This window comes from Leucoraja erinacea, chromosome 18, assembly GCF_028641065.1.
Source record: "Leucoraja erinacea ecotype New England chromosome 18, Leri_hhj_1, whole genome shotgun sequence".
Lineage (NCBI taxonomy): Eukaryota > Metazoa > Chordata > Chondrichthyes > Rajiformes > Rajidae > Leucoraja > Leucoraja erinaceus.
In genome coordinates, this window is record NC_073394.1 from 33046075 (window position 1) to 33072397 (window position 26323).

General features: G+C 43.5%; 1 protein-coding gene across 1 annotated transcript in view; it reads right to left on the reverse strand.

Annotated features, from left to right (window-relative positions):
- Window positions 1-23806, reverse strand: part of pdhx (pyruvate dehydrogenase complex component X) — a 164799-nt gene extending 140993 nt beyond the window's left edge. Inside the window, exons 1-3 of the mRNA XM_055649760.1 lie at window positions 23629-23806; window positions 16874-16957; window positions 430-530 (exon numbers count right to left, since the gene is read on the reverse strand). Coding sequence (XP_055505735.1) covers window positions 430-530; window positions 16874-16957; window positions 23629-23767 — 324 coding nt within the window. The 5' untranslated portion in view covers window positions 23768-23806. The remainder of the gene's footprint in view (window positions 1-429; window positions 531-16873; window positions 16958-23628) is intronic.
- Between the last annotated feature and the right edge of the window lie 2517 nt (window positions 23807-26323).

A 26323-nucleotide genomic window follows, 5' to 3' on the forward strand; every position in this document is an offset into this window, starting at 1 on the left:
GCTCAATTTAAAGTGCAGGCAAAATGTTACCTGGATAGGAAACTGGAAACAAATAAACTATACTACAGAAACATTCATTATACACCATTCTATGTCAAAATTTTCAGCAACAGAACATTTCTACTACAGTAGCCAAGAGAAAAAAAATGTTTTACATTCATGAAAACAGAATTATTTTTTCTAACATTGCTTAGTACTGGCCATGATCAATTTGTAGCTGTCAACTGGTGATCATCTCCACAAAGTTAAGATTTGCTCATTTCAGTCCTTTTACCAGTAACCGAGGGATCCCCTGGCCGTACAAAATAATTCCACCCGTTAGATTTTACAACCATCTTTCCTCTTTCCTTCTGCAACATAGCATACATTAAACAGTATTATTCAATTTTCTTCATAATGGCTTTCTTGATCTAAAATTATTCTTCTTACCAGGATTTTTGCTAAAACACCATCATCGCTCGAGTCAAAGGAGACAACGGCTTTGTCTGTTTCAATTTCACACAATACGTCACCAACATGAACTGTTTCACCTGGGACAAGAAAATATTAAAATCAGAAACATGAACTGTGGTTGAACATGGAAAGAATAAACTTCCATTTACATATTAATTTTCACATCCTCAAAATAACCAAAGTATTTATCAGTAAATGAACAATTTTTTTGAAATAATCACATTACACAAGGAAACAAAAGAGACAATTTGCATAAGATTTGTTCCTGCAGGTTGCAATAACTTTCTGTGGTTTAATTGGTTCAGGACAAATGTTGACCAACACATTAAAGACCAAAGATCCTATAGAATCTTTGTTAAAGACTAGTACCATGGGACCATTTAGTTGAAATGGGAAAAGCAGCTTTGATTTAACACCTTTTTGTAGATGGCAACTTTCTCTTTTATTTCTTTATGAGAAAGATCAGACTGGTACAGGATAAGAGGTTTCTGGATTTAGAGCAACAACACATTTCCATGTATGGATGGCTTGTGTAATGGAGGGAAATTTGCAGATGGTGCCAGTTCCATAATTTTGTTCTCATGGCTGCATGCCGTGTGTATGTCACATTTAAACCATTCATACCTCTTGCGTTGTTCAAGACACAATTTGTTTGTTCAACCATTATAATCAGTTATAAAAGTGCACTTGGCTGAGGGTAAGAAACTAACTGAAACAAAGTTCTCAATGAATGTTACTGGACATGAGATTGTGGAGGTCTTCCTCTTTCTCACCCTGCATGACACTAAAAATAATAGCTCTGCAGAGGATCTCTTCACTTTTGTGCAACATTAGCCAACACAATATTATGTTGGAGACTTGCTACTAATGATCATTTAAATAGATTCTTGCACTTTGTCATGGCTCCAATGTAGGTGGAGGTTAAATAAAAGTATTTCAGCAGCATCACCCCAGTTCATGAAGGACAAAAAAAGATTAAAACTTCTTTCCAGATTCACCTCAGGAAGCTCTGTATTATCATCTTCAGTAAATTTTGTGGATAACGAGATCTGTAACAGCATGCATTGTATATTCCTGAATCTTTCCCAGTACATAAGTATAGCACATTGACTGTAAAGGTGCATATGAGTGAAACTTCAGATTCTTAACATAATCACAGTACTTAATTGAAAATATCCTGGTTCATATTATTCTGAACCATTTTCTGCCATTGACAGTTTAAATTCTTGATTCATAATAGGGCAGCACTTGGGCACAGCTAATAGCATCATATCCAGTGATCCTGGTGTTGGCTGTATGGCCACAAATTGCTGTAGAAACTCAGCAAGTCAGGTAGCATCTCTGCAAAAAAGGAATATGTGATATTTCAGGTCAAGACCCTTCTTCAGATTGGGAGTCAGGGGAGAGGGAAATTAGAGGTATGAAAAGATAAAGAACAAATCAGCACCGGCACCGATTGCCAAGGAGCCCACAATGGTTCATTGTTTGCTGTGGAGGAGCTGATAACGAAGGGATACAAACAGTGAAACTAGCAAGACGACTAGAATGGGGGAGGGACGGAGAGAGAGGGAATGCATGGGCTTACTTGAAATTAGAGAAATCAAAACTCATACTGCTGGGTTGTAAGCTGCCTAAGCAAAATATGAAGTGCTGTTCCTCAAATTTGCATGTGGCCTCATTTCGACAGTGAAGGAAGCCCAATTTAAAAAAGATCAGTGTGGGAATGGGAAGGGGAGGTAAAATGTTTGGCCGGGATGTTAAAAACCGGGAGATCACATAGGACTGTCGGGGTCCCTGGATGGAGTTGAGGGAGGAAGCAAATGGACAGGTGTTGCATCTCCTGTGGTTGCAGGGGGAAGTATCTGGGTAGAGGATGGTTTAAGTGGGAAGGGGTGTGTGAATCAAGGATTTGCAGAGGGAACGGTCTCTGCAGAAAGGGGTGGAGATGGGAAGATGCGACTAGTGGTGGGATCCCATTGGAGGCAGCAAAAATGTCAGAGGATTATGTGCTGATGCAAAGGCTGATGGGTGAAAGGTGAAGACTAGGGGACTCTGTCCCAGTTGCGACTGGGGTAAGGGGAGTTTGCACATTTTTCTCATGACTGACTGACGCCATAATATTATTTGCACTTGGATCATCTTTTAGTCCATATTACTGGATGTGTATACTCAAGAGTATCTGCAGACCTGCAATGCCATCAGTGTTGTGTCATGGAATGTCTCCAGATATAAATCAGCAAAAGCAGTGAACATTCCCAATTCATATTATTTTGAGTGAAAATGTTGGTGTAGTTGCGGGAATGTTTAATCATGACAAATACTTCCCACTCCTGAAATACATACATAGGAGGTGTCCTTTATAATTGGTTATTTCAGTGACTTAAGAAGCACAGCTTGGTTCACTTTAATCTTGTTTCATATCAAAACCATAAATTTGCTCTCATGGCTGTTTTAGCCATTTTGGAATGGCTAAGCGCCATGTAAAAATAGCCCAATTAACAGCAAGAAAAAATGAAGCACTCCGAGGTTACTTGCTGTTACAGAACATGTTCCTATTTAGATTGCCAACCCTTGGGCTTTCTCATGGAGTCTACAGGAATTAATAATTAATCTCGACATTGCTGCAGGCAACCGAGGGGAAAAAAACATTAAGTGCATCGTCGTCACCTGCTTATTTATTATTTATACAAATTATGGTGATGCAACATGGAGGTCATATAATGAGACCAGTTATGGGCTGATTCACCACCTGGCAGTTATGGTGGTAACCAAAGGCAGATAGCAGTGCGTCACGTTGGAAGACTGCTGACTGACTCGCCACATTTTGAATTCCCCAGCACTGGGCTCCACTGCTGGGGGTACAACATCACTCAAGTATGATCTCTCTAGATAAGGTGCCTCTAACAGTGAGCTCAGCGGTGTGCTTCACCACGAAGGAAAGGCTTGATTCAGTCTCCTGCATACAATAAAGTTAGGAAAATCTGAAGACTATATTCTTTGTTACAAACTGGGATTGGAGGCTCAGATTTTAATGCCATTGCATCAGGCAAAAGAAAATTATTTTGTGGTGTAGTCTGCGAGGCAGAGTCTTAAAAATGATAACTTTTTCCATAAAGATCTTTGTTTTGTCCTCTTGTTCCTGAAAACAAGCCAGGAGATTTAATGATTAACTGCCCCGACCTGCCTGGTGTCCTTCAGCTCAGATTGGGTAGCATGTACGTGGATTGAACTGTCAGAGAAAGTGGCAGAGACAGGTACAATAACAATATTTAAAAGACATTTGGGTCAGATACATGGTTAGGAAAGGTTTGGAGGGATATGGGCTACACGCAGGCAGATGAACCAGCTCAATTAAGCAGATTGGTTGGTATGTACGAGTTGTGCTGAAGTGATTGTTTCCGTTCTGTTTTATGACTCTTCATACTAGGTCTGATAAAAAAATAGAAAACATAGTTTTTATTATCCGAGCAGCTTAAATGATAACTTCAGAGTGCTTAATTCAGAAGGAGAAATGTTGTGATTGCACTAGAAATACAGTACAAACAAATGACTATGCAGCTTGAATGCACGGTGGGAGGCAGAAACCCAGGACAAAGCACAAATACCACATCAACTTTAGTATATTCCTATAAGAATACTTGGGAAACATTCTCACAGCTACGTCAGATGCAAAACTCTGAAAGAATTGCCAAGTTCTCTATCAGGATGTGCCTTAATGAATCGTGTAATTCAAAGAGGTGATAATATAGTTCTACACATCTAATTCTGGAGTGTGATTGTTCTGTGTAACTCATTCTGCAGTGTGAATGAACTACGTAACTTTTACTGGAGTGAGAATACACTACATTATTTATATTACATTGATATGGAATATACTTCAGTGAAGTTTGATGAAGAAGTTGTCCTTGTGGAGTTTAAACATGGTTTAAGCTCCATGATAATTCACTGAAAAAGAACAATCAATAAGCAAAAAGATACTATGCATGTCTTGGGTATTTTGCATATTTCGCTTGGGTAGCTGACACCCCAGCGGTATGATCATTGACTTCTCTAACTTCAAATAGCCCTTGCTTCCCCTCTCTCTCTCCATCCCCTCCCCCTTCCCAGTTCTCCCACCAGTCTTACTGTCAGACTACTTTCTATCTCTGTCTCGCCCACTCCCCTGACATCAGTCTGAAGAAGGGTCTTGACCCGAAATGTCACCCATTCTTTCTCTCCAGAGATGCTGCCTGTCCTGCTGCGTTACTCCAGCATTTTGTGTCTATCTATGCATGTCTCAGTTGGCATTGTTTATGTTTCTTAACACTTACTCTTATAATTTGAATTATGGAAGGAATCATCTAATTACTATGATGCAAGAGGTAGCTCTCAGTTTCCTGTGCTCCAAGGAATAAAGAGCTAGCCTGTCCAACTTCTCCATATAGCCTAGACCCTTGAGTCCAGGCAATATCCTTGTAAATCATCTCTGCAGTCTTTCCAGCTTAGGCATCTTTTCTATAACACGGTATCTGGAAAGGATTGAGAATTCATGGCAAGCCATTTTGTAATCTCCATCCTCAATTCCCAAAGCAATCTACGATCTATCCCTATTTTATTGTGACCTGTTTACTTCAGGTGTCGCAATCTCTCTCAGCACAACCTTATCATTAATTTTGATTAATTAATCCCAGTATATTTTGGCAGCATCGAGTTGGTAAAGATTGATATTACTCATCCAGTATTCTAGTTATGCTTTGATCACCTATTTACCCCACTAATTGCCCCCCCCCCCACATCTCCTCTTGCTATTTATATATCTATATATGAAGTTTGGATTCCTTTTTGTTAATTGCATGCTCTTTCCAAACTCCACAAAGGATTTTATCTTAGTTGTCACTTTGAAGCACTGTAGATTCAGTGAGTAGATTGTGATTGCAGGAGGGTGTGTTATCACACCAGACTTAAAATGCTATGCCGAAAACAATGAAATAATTGCTAACCACTGGACCTTTTAAAATGTGCTTGTATTGCCCTCTACTGACTGAAAGATAGATGATTTTTTTTGAAGGAAATAAATATCTAATATAGGTCATTAGAGTATACGTACGAAAGGATTCAAGCGCTAACCAGGAAAAATCTAAAATTATATAGTCCCAAAACTGCATTTCCCATAATCTGATCAAACTGCAATATTAACATATGAGTGATTGCCCAGAATTAGTATAGCATATGTACAAATAGAAATGACCGTCCTTACAATCCTGCAATTCTGCACATTTTGTAAATCCTATTACTCTTCAATTGATTAAAATGTGACCTGCATGATGCCCAGGAAATGACCTGTATCACATTGCAACATAAAAAGATTTACAGAAACAGTTACAATAACAATAAGAATAATAGCTGATATCATAGACAGTGAAGATGTCCATCAAAAATTACAGTGTGATGTTGATCAGCTGGCAAGTGGGCTTCGGAATGGTGAATGCAGTTTAATTCAGTTAAGTGTGAAGTTACATTTTAGGAAGTCAAACCAGGGCAGGACTTGCACAGTGAATGGCAGGGCCGTCAACAGTGTTGTCGAGCAGTGGGTGTTGGAGCACACACATATAAATCCCTGAAAGTGGCAATGCAAGCAGATGGGGTGATGATAAAGACTCTTAGCTCGTTGGCTTTCATCAGTTAGGAAAATAAATCTGGAAGTTGGGGCGTTCCATTACATTTGTGCAAGACACTGGTGTAGCCGCATTTGTAGTATTGTGTACAGTTTTGGTCACCCATGATGCCAGGAAACTAGAAAGACTGCAGTGAGGGTTTAAAAGGATGTTACCAGAACTCAAAGACCTGAACTATAACAAGAGGTTGGGCAGACTAGATTGCCTCTATAATATTATCCCTCATTCCTTGGAGTGCAGTAGGCTGAGGGATGTTATAGACACATATAAAATCACGAGGGGAATAGATTTGGTGAATGTGCAAGTGTATTTTTCCCAGGCTACGGGAATCAAGAACTAGAAGACATAGATATAAGATGAAAGGGGAAAGATTTAATAGCAACCCAAGGGGCAACTTTTTCTATACAGAGGGTGGTGGGCATATGGAACGAGCTGCCAGAGAGATTAGTGAGGCAGGTACAATAAAGATATTTAAAAGACGTTTGGACAGGTACATGGATAGGAAATGTTCAGAGGGTTATAAGCCAAATGCAGGTAAATAGAACCAGCTTAATTGGGACATCTTGGTTAGCATAGACAAGTTGGGACGAAGGGCATGTTTCCACACTGTATGACTCTAGGACTCTAATAAAAAGGTACAAGCATAGCAATTTACTACTTGGTAAGGCAATTAGCTTACAATGCTTCCTCAATGCTTTAGTACTAAGTGCAGTAATTTATGCGGGCTAAATGTCAGGATAAATTAGCCCTTTTCCCAAATTGCTCATCTATTTTGAGTGGTGGCGAACAAATGTAGTTAGAACGACAGGACATCAATTCACACCCAAACAGCATTGTAAAACAAGACCCAACAGTGGTCAAACTGCAGAATGTAATCCTTCTGACCAGATACTTATTACTTATTAATCAGTCATTCCAATTCCAGCAATTATTAGAAGATAGACACAAAAAGCTGGAGTAACTCAGCAGGACAGGCAGCATCTCTGGAGACAAGGAATAGGTGACGTTTCGGTTCGAGACCCTTCTTCAGACTGGTTCAGGATAAGGGAAACGAGAGATATAGATGATGATGTGGAGAGACTAAGAGCAATGAATAAAAGATATGCAAAAAAGTAAAGATGATAAATGAAACAGGCCATTGTTAGCAGTTTGTAGGGTGAAAATGAGAAGCTGGTGCGATGGGTGGGGAAGGGATAGAGAGAGAGAGGGGAATGCCAGGGCTACCTGAAGTGAGAGAAATCAAAGGTAGACAAAAGTGCTGGAGAAACTCAGCGGGTGCAGCAGCATTTATGGAGCGAAGGAAATAGGCAATGTTTCGGGCCAAAACCCTTCTTCAGACTGATGTAGGGTGGGGGGGGGAGAAGAAAGGAGAAAGGAAGAGGAGGAGCCCGAGGGCTGAGGAAGAGCTGAGAAGGGGAGGAGACAGCAAGGGCTACTGGAAATTGGAGGTCAATGTTTATGCTGCTAGGGTGCAAACTGCCCAAGCGGAATATGAGGTGCTGCTCCTCCAATTTCCGGTGGTGCTCACTCTGGCCATGGAGGAGGCCCAGGACAGAAAGGTCGGATTCGGAATGAGAGGGGGAGTTGAAGTGCTGAGCCACAGGGAGATCAGGTTGGTTAATGCGGACCGAGCGGAGGAGTTTGGCGAAACGATAGCTAAGCCTATGCTTGGTCTCACCGATGTAGATCAGCTGACATCTAGAGCAGCGGATGCAATAGATGAGGCTGGGGGAGATGCAGGTGAACCTCTGCCGCACCTGGAACGACAGCTTGGGTCCTTGAATGGAGTCGAGGGGGGAAGATAAAGCGGCAAGTGTAGCATCTCTTGCGGTTGCAAGGGAAAGTGCCCGGGGAGGGGGTGGTGCGGGAGGGAAGGGAAGAATTGACCACGGAGTTACAGAGGGAGCGGTCTTTGCGGAAAGCAGACGGGGGGGGGGGGGGGGGGGGGGGGAGTTGGGAAGATGTGGCGAGTGGTGGGGTCACGTTGGAGGTGGCGAAAATGACGGAGGACTATTTGTTGTATGTGACAGCAAGTGGGGTGGAAAGTGAGGACTAGGGGGACTGCCCTTGTTACGAGTGGCGTGGATGGGGAGAGAGAGCAGTGTTACGAGGTATTGAAGAGACCCTGGTGAGAGCCTCATCTATAGTAGAAGAGGGGAACTCCCATTCCCTGAAGAATGAGGACGTTTCCAATGCCCTGGTGTGGAACACCTCATCCTGGGAGCAGATGCGACGTAGACGGAGGAATTGGGAATAGGGGATGTAGTCCTTACAGGAAGCAGGGTGGGAAGAAGTGTAGTCTAGATAGCCATGGGAGTCAGTGGGTTTATAATGGATGGCGGTCAGAAGTCTATCACCTGCGATGGAGATAGTGAGGTCAAGAAATGGTAGGGAAGTGTCGGAAATGGTCCAGGTGTATTTGAGTGCCGGATGGAAGTTAGTGGTGATGCGGATGAAGTCAGCCAGTTGTGTGTGGGTGCAGGAGGTAGCACCAATGTAGTCGTCGATGTAGCTGAGGTACATGTCGGGGATTGGGTCCTGGTACGTCTCGAACAAGGATTGTTTGACGTACCCTACAAAGAGGCAGGCATAGCTGGCGCCCATGCGCGTGCCCATAGCTATGCCTTGTATTTGGAGGAAATGGGAATCGTCAAATGAAAAGTTATTAAGGGTAAGGACCCGCTCCGTTAGGCGGAGGAGAGTATCTGTAGACGGGGATTGGTTGGTTCTCCGGTCGAGGAAGAACCGGAGGGCTTGGAGACGCTCCTGGTGGGGGATGGAGGTGTAGAGTGACTGGATGTCCATGGTGAAGACGAGGGGATGCGGGCCTAGAGAATGGAATGCCCGGAGATGACGGAGTGGGTCTGAGGTGTCTTGAACATAGGTAGGGAGGGTGCTGACCTGGGGAGGGGGGGGGGGGTAGGATGGAGTCAAGGCATGAGGAAATAAGTTTGGTAGGACACGAACAGGCAGAAACAATGGGTCTACCAGGACAGTCAGGTTTGTGGATTTTGGGGAGAAGGTAAAATCGGGCCGTGCGAGGCTGGGGAACGATGAGGTTGGAGGCTTGGCAGGGCAGTGAGCCGGAGTGGATGAAGTTAGTGATGGTGCTATAGATAGTGGCCTGGTGCTCGTCTGTGGGGTCATGGTCCAGGGGTAAGTAGGAGGAGGTGTTCGAGAGTTGGCGCGTGGCCTCAGCTTTGTAGAGATCGATGCGCCAGACTACCACGGCACCTCCCTTGTCGGCGGGTTTGATAACCCAGTCTGGGTGGTTGCGGAGTGAGTCGATGGCTGTACGTTCAGGGGGGAGAGATTGGAGTGAGACAGGGGAGTGGAGAAGTTGAGGCGGTTGATGGCCCGCCAGCAGTTTTGAATAAAAAGGTCTAAAGCCGGAAGGCCATGAGGGGGGGCAATATTCAATACCATTGGGCTGTAAGTTGCCCAAACGAAATATGAGATGCTGTTCCTCCAATTCGCATTTAGCCTCACTGACAATGGAGGAGACCTTGGACAGAAATGTCTGTGTAGGAATGGGTAGGAGAATTAAAGTGTCCGGCAACCGGGAGATCAGGTAGGTTCAGGTGGGCTGAGCGAAGGTGTTCCGTGAAGCAATCGCCCAGAGTACATTTGGTCTCGCCGATGTATAAGAGTCCACATCTTGAACAACGGATGCTGTAGATGAGGTTGGAGGAGGTGCAGGTGATCCTCTGCCTAACTTGAAAGGACTGTCGGGGTCCTTGGACAGAGTCGAGGGAGGAGGTATAGCGACAGGTGTTGCATCTTCTGCAGTTGCAGGGGAAGGTACGTGGGATGTGGTGGTTTGGGTGTGAAGGGCAGAGTTAACCAGGGAGTTGCGGAGCAAACGGTCTCTGTGGAAGGCGGAAAGGGATGGAGATTGGAAAATGTGGCTAGTGGTGGGATCCCGTTGGAAGTGGCGGAAATTTCAGAGGATTATGTGTTACATGCGACGGCTGATGGGGTGAAAGGTAAGGACTAGGGGGGACGCTTTCCCTGTTGCGACTAGGGGAGGGGGAGCAAGGGCAGAGCTGTGGGGTACCGAGGAGACACGAGTGAGGGCCTCATCTATGAGGGAGAGGGGGACCCTTGTTCCCTTAAGAATGAGGACATCTCAGATGTCATGGTATGGAAAACCTCATCTTGGGTGCAGAGGAATTGGGAGTAGGGGGATAGAGTTTTGCAGGAAGCAGAGTGAGAAGAAGTATAGTCGAGATTGTTGTAGGAGTCAGTGGGTTTGTAATAAGACATTAGTCAATCATTTATTTCCTGTGATAGAGACTGTGAGGAAGGGGATGGAGCGTCGAAGATGGTCCAAGTAAATTTGAGTGCAAAAGTTTTCGATAATTGTTTTAATTCAATTCAGATTCTTTGCAAAGTTATTTACAACTTTGAATGATAATAAATGTTCTCCACAGGTTGAACATTGTGAAGTGTACGTGAGCTAAATCCTTAAATATTCCAGGCACATCAATCAAGTTTATGAACTCTGGGGTGTGATAAATCTTCACATACACACCAATTTCCTGTCATTGTTGATGGATTAATAAACCAAACTGCACATGGAGAGAAAACAGACAATCCTTGGAAACAGTTAATGCTGCATGTCTTTTAATAATAATTATAATTGCCAGATATTGTAAATATTAATTGAGATGAATGATTTCATGTATGAAAAATGTGAATGTAAAACATATACAGTAAAACTTTGATAAACTGCTATCCGACTATTCAGAATCCCAACGGTTAGGCACCTGGTTCAACAGGTGATGTGTGCCATCCTCCATTTCCATTTATTGGGGTCCCAGTTGCCACAATTACTTTAAACTTAGCCGATTCCAAATCTTATATTTGAATTCACTGCCACAAACATCTGTGGAGGCCAAGTCTTTGGTTATTTTTAAAGTGGAGATTGACAGGTTCTTGATTAGGGGGAGAAGGCAGGAGAATGTGGTTGAGAGGGAAAGATAGATCAGCCATGATTGAATGATGGAGTAGACTTGTTGGGCTGAATTGCCTAATTTTGCCCCTATGAACAGAACAGCTTCTTCACTTTGCTATCAGACTCCTGAACCAATCACCTCACTCACCCCCTTCAGATTACACTACAAACTTTGCATCATTCTTTTCTTTTGCATTTGTCATTGTATTTATTGTTATATTTATCATTACTGAATACACATTGTTTACTCTACAGTGAACAAGGAATTTCATGGCACCTTAGTATTCATGACAAATTAATCTGAATCTGTTTATCATATTTAAACAATGAACTATGTTGGGGCATTAATAAGAATAGGCTCCTCTAGTCAGGAGGAGCCTCTGCCAGTCGGGCAACACAAGTGCTCAGCATGCCAATAATAATGAACAGCTGCTGGCACCCTCTGCAAGTCAGGAGGTAATGCCAAGTCTCACTTCAGATACACAAACATGACAAATAAAAAAAATTATCCTTACAAGTCTATGTAATAACTGGAGACGGCTGCACTCACAAATGTACCATTTTCAGATATGTCAAGTTAAGTTCTTGGCTGGACATGGGCAAATGCAAACTGTGGTGCGTGGGTCTCAAAAGGAGGCACGAAGTCCAGTGTTTGAGAAGCACCCTTATTGTATTCCTCCCAGTTGAAGGGAAGACGAAACCAGAGGAAGATGGCACCAAAACCCTGCCTTTTAAACCCTCCGGCTGAGGGCCGCCTCCGGACTGCACCACTCCTGTGCCGAGGTGTTCGGCAGTATAATGGCACGACCCTTAGGAGCCGCCACAAAACCATCTTTATGCAATACAGTAAATCCGCGCAATAAAGGACCACGGGGGAGGAAGATTGTGTCCGTTGCTGCTGATTGTCCGCTATAACCGAGTGAAGGGGGTAAAGTTTAACCCAACACCGGTAGGGAAGCAACACAGTGTTGGGGGGAGGATTAAACAAGTGGTAATCACAGACAGGTGAGCCGCAGAGTTCATTGGGTAACAGGCGGAAGTGGGGAGGTGGTACAATGGGAATCACGGTCTGCTATAACCAAAATCCTCTGTATAGGTGTCCGATGTTATTATATTTTAGAGAAAAGGCTGGGAAGTTCTGATTTATTCCTTAATTAACACCACTGTCTGCTCAAAATCACACCTTCCTGTTTGAAAAAAGGCTGCTACTTTTCCAATGTCAGCTGAGAGGGAGTTAGCTTCTTGAGAGTATTTTACTCTCTGTAAAATGTTTTGGCATGTGCTGCTAACAAGTCTTTCTTTCCATAACACCCATCATATGACAATGAAACTGCCAGGTAGTTGTAGATAAATTAACACCATTATTTACAAAACATTGCACCTCCTTCATCAACTCATTCTGTTACAGTCCTTCAGAGTACGATCACATCCTCACCAATCAAACCCAACTCATGTTTCCTGACATCTGCCAACAAAGTAATAAGTCCACAACAAAAAAAGAACACATCCCATCACATGACTCCAGAACAAAGTTAGCTTAGAACATTATACAAAAAAAAAGTTAGAATTCACTCTTTTAAGAAGCCTCCAAAGAATGCCACGCAAGCAGCATGACATACTAAATGCATCACACAACAGGTTAGCATATGTAAATCTATCCAAAATGTGAGCATTTCTTCACAGAAATACCTGACACGACCATTAATAAATCTTTAATTCACCTTTGAAAGTCTACCATTGCTTGTCTGGAGTTATGTGCACCGGCTTACTGCTTTCAAGTTTTACTTTCAAGTGAATTATTGACAAAGGCAAAGTCAATGTTTCAACCACAGAACCTATTCCCTCGCTTCCAATCCACTCCCTTCCCTGGCTACAGTTTGTAGTTATTGGTATTCTCAGCATCTTGTATAAAACCTACCTGGCATTTTAACTCTATATCTTCTACTATGACCTCTACAACTCCTAAACATTTCCCACCTTCAGATTGGGCAATTTCAATACAAACATTCTGCTCATCCTAAACTCTGCACAAAGCTTTGTGCATAATAATTCAACATGTACACAACAGCACATGTGATGGCACTGAGGAGCTCAGACTCATATATTGGAAACGTACAAACACCCAGGGAAGATACCCATCAGCCTGCACCATCGATAACCTTCTCTGTATGCCTTTAGAGGACAATACATTTCTGCTTAATATTATGCTAATTTGCATCAATAAGACCCAAGTTGAAAAGAACGTGCATGTCTTATGTTGGGAATGCTTTAACATGTTATCATGGCTTTCTCAAAATTGTATGAACAAACACTCATTGCTAAATATACAGTGCATTCAGAAATTATTCAGACCCCTTCACTTTTTCCACATTTTGTTACATTACAGCCTTATTCTAACATGGATTAAATTCTTTTTTTTTTTAAATAATCAATCTATACACAATAAAAAAGCGAAAACAGGTGTTTAGAAATTTTTGCAAAGTAATTAAAAAGAAATAACTGAAATAGCACATTTACATAAGTATTCAGACTCTTTACTCAGTACTTTGTTGAGGCACCTTTGGCAACGATTACAGCCTCGTCTTCTTGGGTATGACGCTATATGCTTGGCACCTGTATTTGGGTAATTGCTCCCATTCTTCTCTGCAGATCCTCCCAAGCCCTGCCAGGTTTGATGGGGAGCATCGATGCACAGCTTATTTCAGGTCCCTCTAGAGATGTTCCATCGGGTTCATGTCCAGGCTCTGGCTGGACCACACAAAGTACATTCACAGACTTGTCACAAAGCCACTCTTGCATTGTCTTGGCTATGTGCTTACGGTCGTTGTCCTGTTGGAAGGTGAACCTCTGCCCCAGTCTGAGGTTCAGAATGCTCTGGAGCAGGTTTTCATCAAGGATCTCTCTGTACTTTGTTCCGTTCATCCTTCACTCAATCCTGTCTTGTCCCCCAGTTCCTGCTCTGAAAAACTTCCCCACAGCATGATACTGCCACCAACTGCTTCACCGTTGATATGGTATTGGCCAGGTGATGAGAGGTGCCTGGTTTCCTCCAGGCGTGATGCTTGGCATTCAGGCCAAAGGGTTCAATCTTGGTTTCATCAGACCAGAGAATCTTGTTTAGGTGCCCTTTGGCAAACTCCAAGTGGGCTGTCATGTGCCTTTTACTGAGGAGATGCTTCCGTCTGGTCATTCTCCAATAAAGGCCTGAATGGTGGAGTGCTGCAGATATAGTTGTCCTTCTGGAAGATTCTCCCATCTCCATGGAGGAACTCTGGAGCTCTTTCTGAGTGACCATCGGGTTCTTGGTCACCTCCCTGATCAAAGCCCTTCTCCCCCGATTGCTCAGTTTGGCCGGGCAGCCAGCTCTATGAAGAGTCCTGGTGGTTCCAATGTTCTTCCATTTAAGAATGACGGAGGCCACTGTGCTCCTCGGGATCTGCAATGCTGCAGAAATTGTTTTATACCCTTCCCCAGATCTGTGTCTCGACACAATCCTGTTTCGGAGGTCTACGGACAATTCCTTCGTCTTCCTGGCTTGGTTTTTCCTCTGACATGCACTGTCATCTGTGGGACCTTGTATAGACAGGTGTGTGCCTTTCCAAATCATGTCCAATCAATTTAATTTACCACTGGTGGACTCCAATAAAGTTGGAGAAACATCAAGGATAATCAATGGAATCTGGATGAACCTAAGCTCAATTTTGAGTGTCATAGCAAAGGGTCTGAATACTTATGAAAATGTGATAGTTCAGTTATTTCTTTTTAATTACTTTGCAAAAATTTCTAACACCCGTTTTCACTTCTTCATTATGGGGTATTGTGTATAGATTGATGGTAAAAAAAATCAAATTTTAAAATAAGACTAACATAACAAAATGTGGAAAAAGTGAAGGGGTCTGAATACTTTCTGAATGCACTGTATGATGCACGAAGTTAAAGGAAGATGAAAAGTTAGTTGATGCAGAACAAGATGAAGCTTGTCTGCAGCTTGATAAGAATTAAGGAGCCTATATCTGTGCTTAAATATTTAAAATGTAAATTGTTACGGTGTGATATTTCATGTGGACTTGCATACATTATAGCCATAGACCAGTAGACCAATAACCTGCCAAATGCATGATGGGGTGAAAGCAAGGAAGAAGAGTCAGAGTTAGGCAACATGGAACCTAGTTGTGTAGCCCAAATCAACTACACCGACCAAGGTGCCTACTGAGCCTACCGATTTTGGCCAATATCCTTCTAAACCTATCTTATCCATTTACATGTCCATACGTCTTCTAAACATTGTAATAGTTTCTGCTCCTGCCATTTCCTCTGGTAGATCGTTCCATACACCCGGCACCCTCTGAAAAACATTCCCCTCAGGTCTGCTTTACACCTTTCCCCTTCAGTCCGCATGAAATAAAGGTCTTTCATTGTCACGTATCCCAATTAAGGTACAGTGATATGCGAATTACCATACAGCAATACTAAAAAAGCAACAAGACAACTACATAAAAGTTAACATAAACATCCACCACAGCAGATTCCCCATATTCCTCATTGTGATGGAAGGCAATAAAGTCTAATCTTCTTCCCTCATTTTTCTTGTATTTAGAAATCTAATCTTCTTCCGTCATTCCGTCGGGGCGATCAAAGCACCCGTGACCGGCGGATGAAGCCGTCGCCGGGGCGATCGAACCTACCGCGTTGGGGCAATCAGACCTACCGCGTCAGGGTGATCGAAGCTCCTGCGGCTTGGAGATCCCGAAGTCAGTCTCTAACCAGAGACCACAAGCTCCAGGATGTTAAAGTCTGCAGGTTCCCGTGGTTGTAGCTCAGAGGTTAACCTCTGGCAAAGGGATTGCAAGCTCCACGATGTTAAAGTCCCGCAGGCTCCCGCTGTGGCGCTCCCAATGTCAGTCTCCAGCAAAGGCCGGCAACTCCTCGAGGTTAGGCCGCAGAGCGGACGGAGATACAATATACGGAAGAAAATAAAATTGCATCTCCGTCGAGGTAAGAGATTAGAAAAAAGTTTCCCCCAACCCCCTCTACCACCCCCCACATAAAACAAGCTAAAGAACACTAAAAACATATATTTAACACATCCTAAAAAAAAACAACAAAGAAGGAAGGGACAGACAGACTATTGGCGAGGCAGCCATTGCAACAGCTATACCCTCTAGTTGTAGACTTCACTACCCACGGAAAAGGACTGTAACCAACCACCTCATCTCTGCCCCACATGATTTTTTAAACCTCTATAAGATCACACCTCAGCCTCCTTCATTCTGGGAAGGATGCCCCGATGCACAAATTCTGTGTCAATCTTCAAAGAGTTTGCTTTTCTATTTAAAAGATACGTATGGTATCTCAGCTGCGCGGAGGCGGAGAGGAGAGCTCTTTAGCGCGTCGTCCACAGAGCGCAGAGGATTATTGAGACACAGCTACCAGTCTTGGAGGGCATCTACCACACACGGTGCCTCAGGAAGGCCGTCAGCATCCATAAAGACTCCTCACATCCTTGTAATGGACTGTTCGAACTACTTCCCTCCGGCAGACGTTACAAGGCCTTCTACACCCAAACCTCCAGACCCAGAAACAGCTTCATTCCCAGAGCTATAGTGGCTCTGTACTGGCCCTGCTGAGTGCCCCCCCATCCCACCTGGACTGTCTCCCTCAGATGGTCACGTCGCACAGTTTATTTATTTATTTATTTATTTTTTACATCGGTTGGAAGCTGCATACCAAATCCCGTTGCACTGATGTGCAATGATAATAGAAGATATTATTATTATTATTATTATTATGATGTCAGTGTATGTCTCACCTTCCTTTTTCATCCATTTTACAATGTTCCCCTTTTCCATTGTTGGCGATAGTGCAGGCATGAGCACTTGGAGTGCAGCAACACCTATGAGAGACAAAGAGACAAATTAACCACAAGGTTTGTTTTCATGAAGAGGCTTATTTAGCCCCGAAAAACTGATGAATAGCTCAAACAGTTGTCAACATACATAAGCAGAGTAGAGTTGAAAAAAAAATACAGCGCGGAGTACCCTTTTCATACAGTTTAGATACTCTAAACAGTGTTATAATTGTCAGCTTGAGTTTCAGTATTGAATCCTTTATTTGTTTCCAACATTTCGTTCAGACCGAAAGGTCTGAATGACAAATAAAGGATTCAAAGCTTGAGTTTCAGTAAAATATTGTTTATCCATCCTACCTCAAAACATGTCTTTATTTGCCAACAATTATCTAACATCTGCTGAAGCTGAAGTCCTCCACATGGATTTGAAGAATAACTAGGTAAAAAAAAGTAAGATATATCTCCCGGGCCTGATCAGATAAATCCAAGGATAATGTGGAAAGCAAGAGAAGAATTTCAGGAAGATAGACACAGAAAGCTGGTGTAACTCAGTGGTCCAGGCAGCATCTCTGGAGAAAAGGAACAGGTGATGTTTCGGGTTGAGTGAGACCCTTCTTCAGACTGAAACATCACCTATTCCTTTTCTCCAGAGATGTTGCCTGACCCACTGAGTTACTCCAGTTCTTTTTGTCTATCTTAGGTATAGACTGGCATTTGCAGTTCTTTCTTACACAAGAAATTTCAGGAGCCCTGGCTTAGATAAATTAAGAATCAATAGACACAGGTGAGATACTGGAAGACTGAAGACTAGGTAATGTGCATCTATTTAAGAAGAGCTGCACAAAAATGCCTGAGAACTATAGATTGGTGTGTCTAACAGCTGTGGTAGGCAAATTACTGGAGAGGTATCTGAGGGATAAGATATGCATTTGGATAGCAGTAGCTGATTAAGGATATAGCATGGTTTTGTATGTGGAAGGTAGTGTCTAACGCATCTGATCAAGTGTTTTGAAGTAACCAAAAAGGTTGATGAGGGCAAAGACATAGACGTTGTCTTTATGGAGTTCAGCAAGGCATTTGATAAGGTTCCACATGGTAGGCTGCTCTGGAATGTTGGATCACATGGTATCCAGGATGAGCTAGCCAACCAGATAGAGAATAGGCTTCAAGGGAGAAAGCAGAAAGTGATGGTGGTGTTAAAATGAGTTATTTTGCCAGTCTAATTCAAGAAAACTTGAGTCAAACCATTGCTGCTAAAATCAATTCTTTATTCTGACAGCGCTGGATAATTCTTTAAACCTTCCAACAGAGTTAGAAACTCTGGAGCAGGTCGAATGAACTACTGACTTTGGCATAAATGTAACACATTATATAGGTAAAAGACAAGGATGGTACAAAAGGAGTAGCAAACTATTAACCAATCATTATGGTTTACCATACATTTGACTTATTTGCATTAACCAATTAACTAAATCCTTTCCATTGATTGACAACACGTATAGTCACATGATTTTCCCTTTTCCGGCCCCTTTACAACCTTCTTCCCCTCTGTGGTTTCTTCAACCTCTTTGCTCAAAATCATTTTATTTCAATAAAGTAAAACCACAGATATAAAACTAATTCTCAGAGAATACTTCTCAGAATATGCACATAATACAGCAATCACACAACACATACTCACAAAACATATTTTCACTTTTGGAAAAGAAAGTTATTTCTAAAACTTCCGATTTAAACAAAGTCTAATACTTACAATCGTAATTAAACATAATACACTTCACAATTAATTTCCTTACAACCACATAGTTAAAATACAATTACTTATGGATTACAAAGATTAAATATGTTTTGCCTCATTCTTACAAAGTGGTAAAGACAAAGTTCTAATCCACACAATTCCCAACTACAGACACATAAAGGCCATTAATTGTCACACTTGATTGCTTCTTCCCAAGCTCGGGTCTAATTTCATTTTGTATTACATCCTCCCTCTTCTATATCTGGAGGAAAGGAATGTAAGGCCTCTTCACTAAAATCAATTCACACAACAAATGAAAGATTATCAAAACAGAGTTACTTTCTCAGTTTCCAATAACCATAAGAAATCCTTTTGCAAAGGTCACACAACCATCACCTATGCCTTATCTCTTATCCCAACATAAATACATTTAAACAGCACAAACCATCTCGCAGACTAGTATCTACCGTTGGTTCCTACAACCCGCTACCATAAATCGCCTTCATGACACAGCCGAGCTCGGAAGATGTGTCACAAAAGAAGAAGGATGGTGCCCATGTCATAGAGAAAGATCCCATTAACAACCTCCATTATAAATGCCAACCTAAACCAAATACAACTTCTGACAGCATGATTATTGCTTCACAGCAATAACTAAAGATCAACATTTCCATGTTATGATAAGCCATCTGTTCTCATGTGTGTGCTCTTCGTTCGTTATTTCTTTGTGAAGACATGTATTTCTGAAAGCCCCAACTCCAAGCTCTTCTCTTGCAACTTAACACAAGTTCCTTAAGAACTTATCATTTGAGCAATTTTATTGTATAATATATCCTCAGTGGAAGGCTGTTTTTCGGGCTGGAGACCTATGACTAGTCATGTGCCTCATGGGTTGGTCCTGGGCACATTGCTGTTTGCAGTTTATATCAATTGTTTGGGTCATAATTTACAAGGCATGATTAGGACGTTTATAGATGACACTAAAGAGAGTGCTTTCGTAGTGAAGATGGTTATTAAAAATTACAGCAGGATCTTGATCAGCTGTGCAAGTGGGCTGAGGAACGACTAATAGAGTTTAATGCAGATAAGTGTTGCATTTTGGGAAGTCAAACCAGGGCAGGACCTTCATGGAAAATGGTAGGGGCCTGGTGAGTGTAAGAGAGCAGAGGGATGTAGGAGTGCAGGTATATAGTTCCCCGAAGGTGGCATCATAGGTAGATAGGGTGGCACAGGCTTTTGATACATTGGCATTCATCAGTAAGGGTATTGTATAGAAGTTGAGATATTATATTGCAGATGTGCAACTGCTGATGAGATTGCAATTGGAATATTGTGTTCAATTTTGATCACCCTGCTGAAGGATGTCATTATGCTGGAAATAATACATAGAACATTTACGAGGATGTTGCCAGGAAGCGAGGGGCTGAGCTATCGGGAGAGGTTTCTTGGCATGGTGGGAGGCTGAGAGGTGACCTTATGGAGTGTATAAAATTATGAGGGGAATAGATAAAGTGAATGAGTCTTTTACCCAGGGTAGGGCAATTCAAGAACCAGAGGATATATCCTTAAGATGAGAAGGGAAAGATTTAACGGAAATCCAACAGGCACCCTTTTTCACACAGGTGGTGGGTATATGGAACAAGTTACCAGAGGAGGTTTTATTCTTGTGTCTCAGTCTCATAATGGCTTCTTTGACTTTCATTAACACAACTTTGGTCTTCATGTTGATATTGATAAACAGTAATAAAAGTTTCCATAGGTGATGGAAAGGTGACTGGAGGAAAGACTAGGTGCTGAGAGCTCTCCTATACTTGCATTAAGGAGGTACCGTATTTCCCGGCAATGAAGACGCTATTTTTTACCCAAATATAAGGCACGAAAATTTACCTGCGTCTTGGAGGCTGAAGGTTAGGTTGATAGCTAAGAAAGATAGACTTGGCTGTCCCTCAGTACAGCAACATCAAGAACGATGTTGCTGTACTGAGGGATAGCCAAGTCTATCCCTCATTACTGGCAGCTGATGGGAATCGGCTGTAAAGTGGGTAGCGGTTGTAAAAGGACAGCGCGGGTGGGGGAAGAGTTCCTTTCTCAGCGTGTGGGGAGTCTGGCTCGGGTCAGCACGGCCAGGGCTGCGCAAATTGGCTGGGCTGCCAGTGGTAAAGTTGCAGGGAGGGCGGGAGCGTTGAGAAGGATGGGGTCAGGGGTCATGCCAGCCACTCACTCACCGCTGCCGCAGCGCTCCGGGCAAGGAGCCACCGCATTGTGGCCGGGGACGGAAGTAGCTCAGGTGGATGCGAGCGGCCGCCACCTCAGCGCTTTCTGCCGGTCTGCCCACCAGCCAGTCAGTCACGGTGTCCTTCGGCACAGGCGCAACCGGAGGAAGTGGTGGTTGGCGGGTAGCTACTGGGCAGATGGCTGGCTGCTCCATCCCGGAGAGAGAGGGGGGTACAGGGGGAGTGGGGGCGAGAGCAGGGGGGAGAGAGTGTGATAGGGGGGAGAGAGGAGTGGGGTTAAAGAAAGGAGAAGAAAGAGGAAGGGGGAAGAGGCAGGGTGGAGCAGGGTGGCAGCTTGCAGGGGGGTCGGCAGCTCGCGGGGGGTGACATCACTCACAGCGCAGACGCATTACGCAGAGGCCGCAGCACGCAGACCCATTGTGATGTCATCATCCAAAGCCGCTCGGTTTTATTTTTAAAGACATTTCAGATTTGTGAACATTTTCATAAATAACTCGAGAAATAAAGCATGAATTTTTCAGATAAGACAATTTTGGACTCCATGGGATAAAACTACAGGAATATGTAAAAATGTTCCCCCGTTCGCGCATTGTTTTTTTCAAGTAGATGTGATCACAAACAAATAAATACACGCGCACACACGAGCACACACACACTTATAGTTATAATAAGGATGAATGGAATGCTTTCACATATCCACGGTGGGCAAAACAGACTGTTACATTTCATTTCCTTTTGTGCCTTAACCTATTTAATTCCCATGGTTTTCAGGGATCATATAATTTTACTATTGTATACAGATGGCAATCACTAATTGCTATTTCACAAAGATGTGAGCTTTATTTTTAACAATGTTATATGTGGTTGTTACAATCAACACGCAAACATTTTCCAACAACACATGGGCAATCTAATCTGATGCTAAACTAGTCACACAAGAAACTACTGATGCTAGAATGTTGAGCAAACACAAAGTGCTGAAGGAACTCAGCGGGTCAGGAGGGAATATCTTGCATCGGGAACCTTGGGGAACCTTAGGCGTAACTCGTACGGTGGGACAGGGCTTTTAGGAGTCAGGTGTGGATTTGTCAACGACCACTGTCCACAGAAGACTTCATGAACAGAAATACAGAGGCTACACTGCAAGATGCAAACCACAGGTTAGTTCCAAAAATAGGATAGCCAGGTTACAGTTTGTCAAGAAGTACTTAAAAGAGCAACCACTGTTCTGGAAAAAGGACTTGTGGACAGATGAGACGAAGAATAACATATCAGAGTGATGGCAAGAGCAAATTATGGAGGAGAGAAGGAACTGCCCAAGATCCAAAGCATACCACCTCATCTGTGAAACAAGGTGGTGGGATGTTATGACCTGGGCATGTATGGCTGCAGAAGGTACTGGCTCACTTATCTTTATTGATGATACAACTGCTGATGGTAGTAACATAATGAATTCTCAGGTGTATAGACACATCCTATCTGCTCAATTTCAAACAAATGCCTCAAAACTCATTGGCCGGCAGTTCATTCTACGGCAAGACATTGATGCCAAACATACTGCTAAAGCAGGGGTCGGCAACCTACGGCTCCCGGGCCGAATGCGGCACGTAACCCCAAATCATCCAACCCGCAGGTGGATTTCCCCCCCCCGGGTAATCACCTGGCCCGCCCAGTGCCTCCTCGTGCGCGGCCAAGCTCTGGCTGTACAGCATCCTGCGCAAAGCTGCCGGCACGGCCGCGCACCTTCTGTGAACACGTTTAAGAAAGAACTGCAGATGCTGGAAAAATCGAAGGTAGACAAAAATGCTGGAGAAACTCAGCAGGTCAGACATGCAAGGATTGCATGAGGCTGCCTCACCCGCTGAGTTTCTCCAGCATTTTTGTCTACCTTCTGTGAACACGTGATCTGATGCCTGCCATCCGGGGCGGGATGGTGTTCACGTGATAGATGTGGCTCGCCATCCGCTCACAGACACGAGTCCCGGCCCCTATGCAGAATAAGGTTGCCGACCCCTGTGCTAAAGCAACAAAGGAGTTTTTCAAAGCTAAAAAATTGTCAATTCTTGAGTGGCCAAGTCAATCACAGGATCTGAACCCAATTGAGCATGCCTTTTATATGCTGAAGAAAAAACTGAAAGGGACTAGCCCCCAAAACAAGCATAAGCTAAAGATGGCTGCAATAAAGGCCTGGCAGAGCATCATCAGAGAAGACACCCAGCAACTGGTGATGTCCATGCATCACAAACTTCAAGCAGTCATTGCATGCAAAGGATATGCAATAAAACACTAAACATGACTACTTTCATTTACATGACATTGCTGTGTCCCAAACATTAGGTGCCCTGAAATGGGGGGGGGGGGGACTATGCATAAACACTGCTGTAATTTCTACATGGTGAAACCAAAATGTATAAAAATGGCCTTTATTAAAATCTGACAATGTGCAGTTTAACCACGTGTGATTGTTTTCTATTACACATCTCAATTGTGAAGTACAGAGGCAAATAAATAAATGATGGGTCTTTGTCCCAACCATTATGGAGGGCATTGGGTACAACAAGGAGACTCCAGGGATGCTCCAGGTTCCCAGCCTTCATCGCATGCCGCCTCCCAAACCCTAGGGACCCTGTTCCTCCAGCCCGGGACCCTTATCCCCGGCGGGGCCTGTCTGTGTCCCCACCGCCCTTGGCGCTCAGGCGGGCCCGGCACCCTCTGTGCCGGAGACGCGGACGGCTGTCACTCACCCAGCAGCCGGTGACTGATCCCCAAGTACCTGCAGCCGGCCAGACGTGCGGCGGCGATGGCCGGGTGCCGGGGCGACAAGGAGACGCGAAGGGCACGCAGCGGCCCGAGGAAGGAGGCCGCCATGCCGGACAGCGCCATGGCAACCGCACCCACTGCGCACGCGTACTGGCCGGGCCCGGAGGGAGGCACCGTGAGGGGAGGGGCGGGACGGACGCTCTCCTCTCCTCGCTCCGTGTCGGTGGATTGTCGCTCAGTGCAGGTGAAGGGAGCTCTGCTCACACTCTACAGTAACTTAGAAACGTCGCCGGTGTTCCGGCTCCGGGATGTGACTGGTACCGTGAGTCCCCTCCCTCGCCCTTTCTCTCTTAACTGACGTCGGCCATGACCGCGTCCCAGGCCCGAGCCCCAGGGATTTACTGACCTAGGAGTTTCCGCGGATAGACACAACATGCTGGAGTAACTCAGCGGGGCAGGCAGCATCTCTGGAGAGAATGAACGGGTGATGTTTCGGGTCGAGACCCTTCTTTAAACTGAGATTCAGGGGAGAGGGAAACTAAAGATATGGATGGGTAAGGTGTGAAAACAGATCAAAGCAGACGCTGATAAGTAAATGTAGATTTGTTGGCTCAGGGAAAGGTGACAAGGACGATACAATCAGTAAAATTAAGCAGACGGACATACAGTAAAACGTCTCAGAACTAGAGTGGTGGAGGTGTGTAGGAAGGAACTGCAGATGCTGGTTTAAACCGAAGGAAGACACAAAGTGCAGGAGTAACTCAGCGGGCCGGCAGCATCTCTGGAGAGAAGGAATTGGTGATGTTTCGGGTCGAGACCCTTCTTCAGACTGATGTCAGGGGAGAGGAAGATACTTCAGACTGATGTCAGGGGGAGGGACAGAAAGAGAGGGGAATGTAAGTAGCAATGTTACAAAATTTTGAGATTAAAAAAATCAAGTCTGCAATTTATCCCATCAGATAAAGCATAACAATAAGTTTAATTTGACACCTAATTCACTTTCATATCTCAAGTAATAAAAAAGTTATGGCCATTTTCATACTCGGAAATTAGCATCTTGTTCCCTATTGATTTTCTATGGACATAACAAAAAAGCTGTGATTGTGGACAGTCAAAAGCACATAACCTTCTTAAAAATTAAGAGAACTGAATGAAATTTTCAGTTATCATAGATTGAAGCATTCTGAAACAAATATAAAATAATCTTACTTGGATGACCTGAAATTAAAGCATATAATTAGTTAGTTACCCAATTGTAGCTAATTTCAAACTTCACTTACTAGATCTAAACATCTATCCATTTCTTAATAAATGATTAACATTTTTAAATAGCCCAAGTGTCCAAATAATATTCACAAATAATTCACAATAAAACATGATTTTTAAATCTCATTTACATCAATTTATAGGCCAAATGGAAGGAATTTAGTGTTCAATTGCTGTAAATTAAAGTCAATTTAAATCGGCTTTCTAGTGGATTCCTGTGAACGCGCTGGTTTAGAACGTTCACATCGCGCTGGATTTGTGCCCTCAAGTGCCCAGAAAAATACTGCGGGATATAAAGAGCCCAAAATGAACTACTCGCTATAGAAAACTTTAATAACAGGGTTATATACATGCCCCATTTAATGTAAAAATAAGGTACATACCTTTAATTGTTTGCTTTATAAAACCCTGGGGCTGCGAGAGGTTGCGGAGTGAGAGAGTGATTTTTAAACTACCTGTACTATAAATATTATACAAGGCCATAAAAACTAATAATACCTTTTGCGACGGGGTCTTTCAGCGATTTTCCGTTAATGATTTACTAGGCTGAACATTTTCGATTGGAACAGCCTAGTAAAAATCGCGTTTTAAACCCGCCCCCTCTAAACAGCGCCAAAATCACACACAAGGGGTGGGGCAGATGCTCAGCCACGATTCAGGTAGGTTTTGTAACATACCTAATGTAAGTTAGATAATTTTATACCACTGGGTGGTAAGCTGCCAAAGCGAAATATGAAGTGCTGTTCCTCCAATTTGATTTGAGCTTCACTCATTGGGAGTCTCTGGCCAGAAAGGTCAATGTGGGAATGGGAGGGGGACTTAAAGTGCTTAGCAACCGTGAGATTGGGTAGGTTGTTTGCCAACCGCCAAAAAAAACTACATAGAAGAAGAAGAAGAAGAAGAGATTGGGTAGGTCCGAGTTGGACAAAGTCCAAGCAGAAGCTCTAAGAGTCTGTATAGGAGGTGTGCGGACGTCACCTGTATGTGCACTACAGGTGGAAACTGGGGAGATGCCGTTGAGACTGCGCCGCAGACAACTAATGGCTATTACTGGCTAAGCCTTAAGGGTCATGGAGAGAACCACCCAACAAAACAGGTAGTACAGGAGTGCTGGGAGAGAGGGGTGGCTCAGTCTGGAAGCTTCTGCTGGGTTGGAGGAGTTGTGGCAAGGGACATGGGAGTAGAGGACAAAGAGTTCTGCCCTGCAGTATTATGGCCATCTGTGCCAATATGGTTACTAAACATCCCAAAAGTTGATCTGGAGATATGGGAGGCAAAAAGGAGGAACAAAAATTCAGACCTAAAGACAGAATATCATAGCCATATAGATAATAGATACTGGGAACACCTCTTAATTTTCACAGATGGATCAAAGGATCCAGTAGCTGAAACAACAGGGGCGGCTGTGGTAGT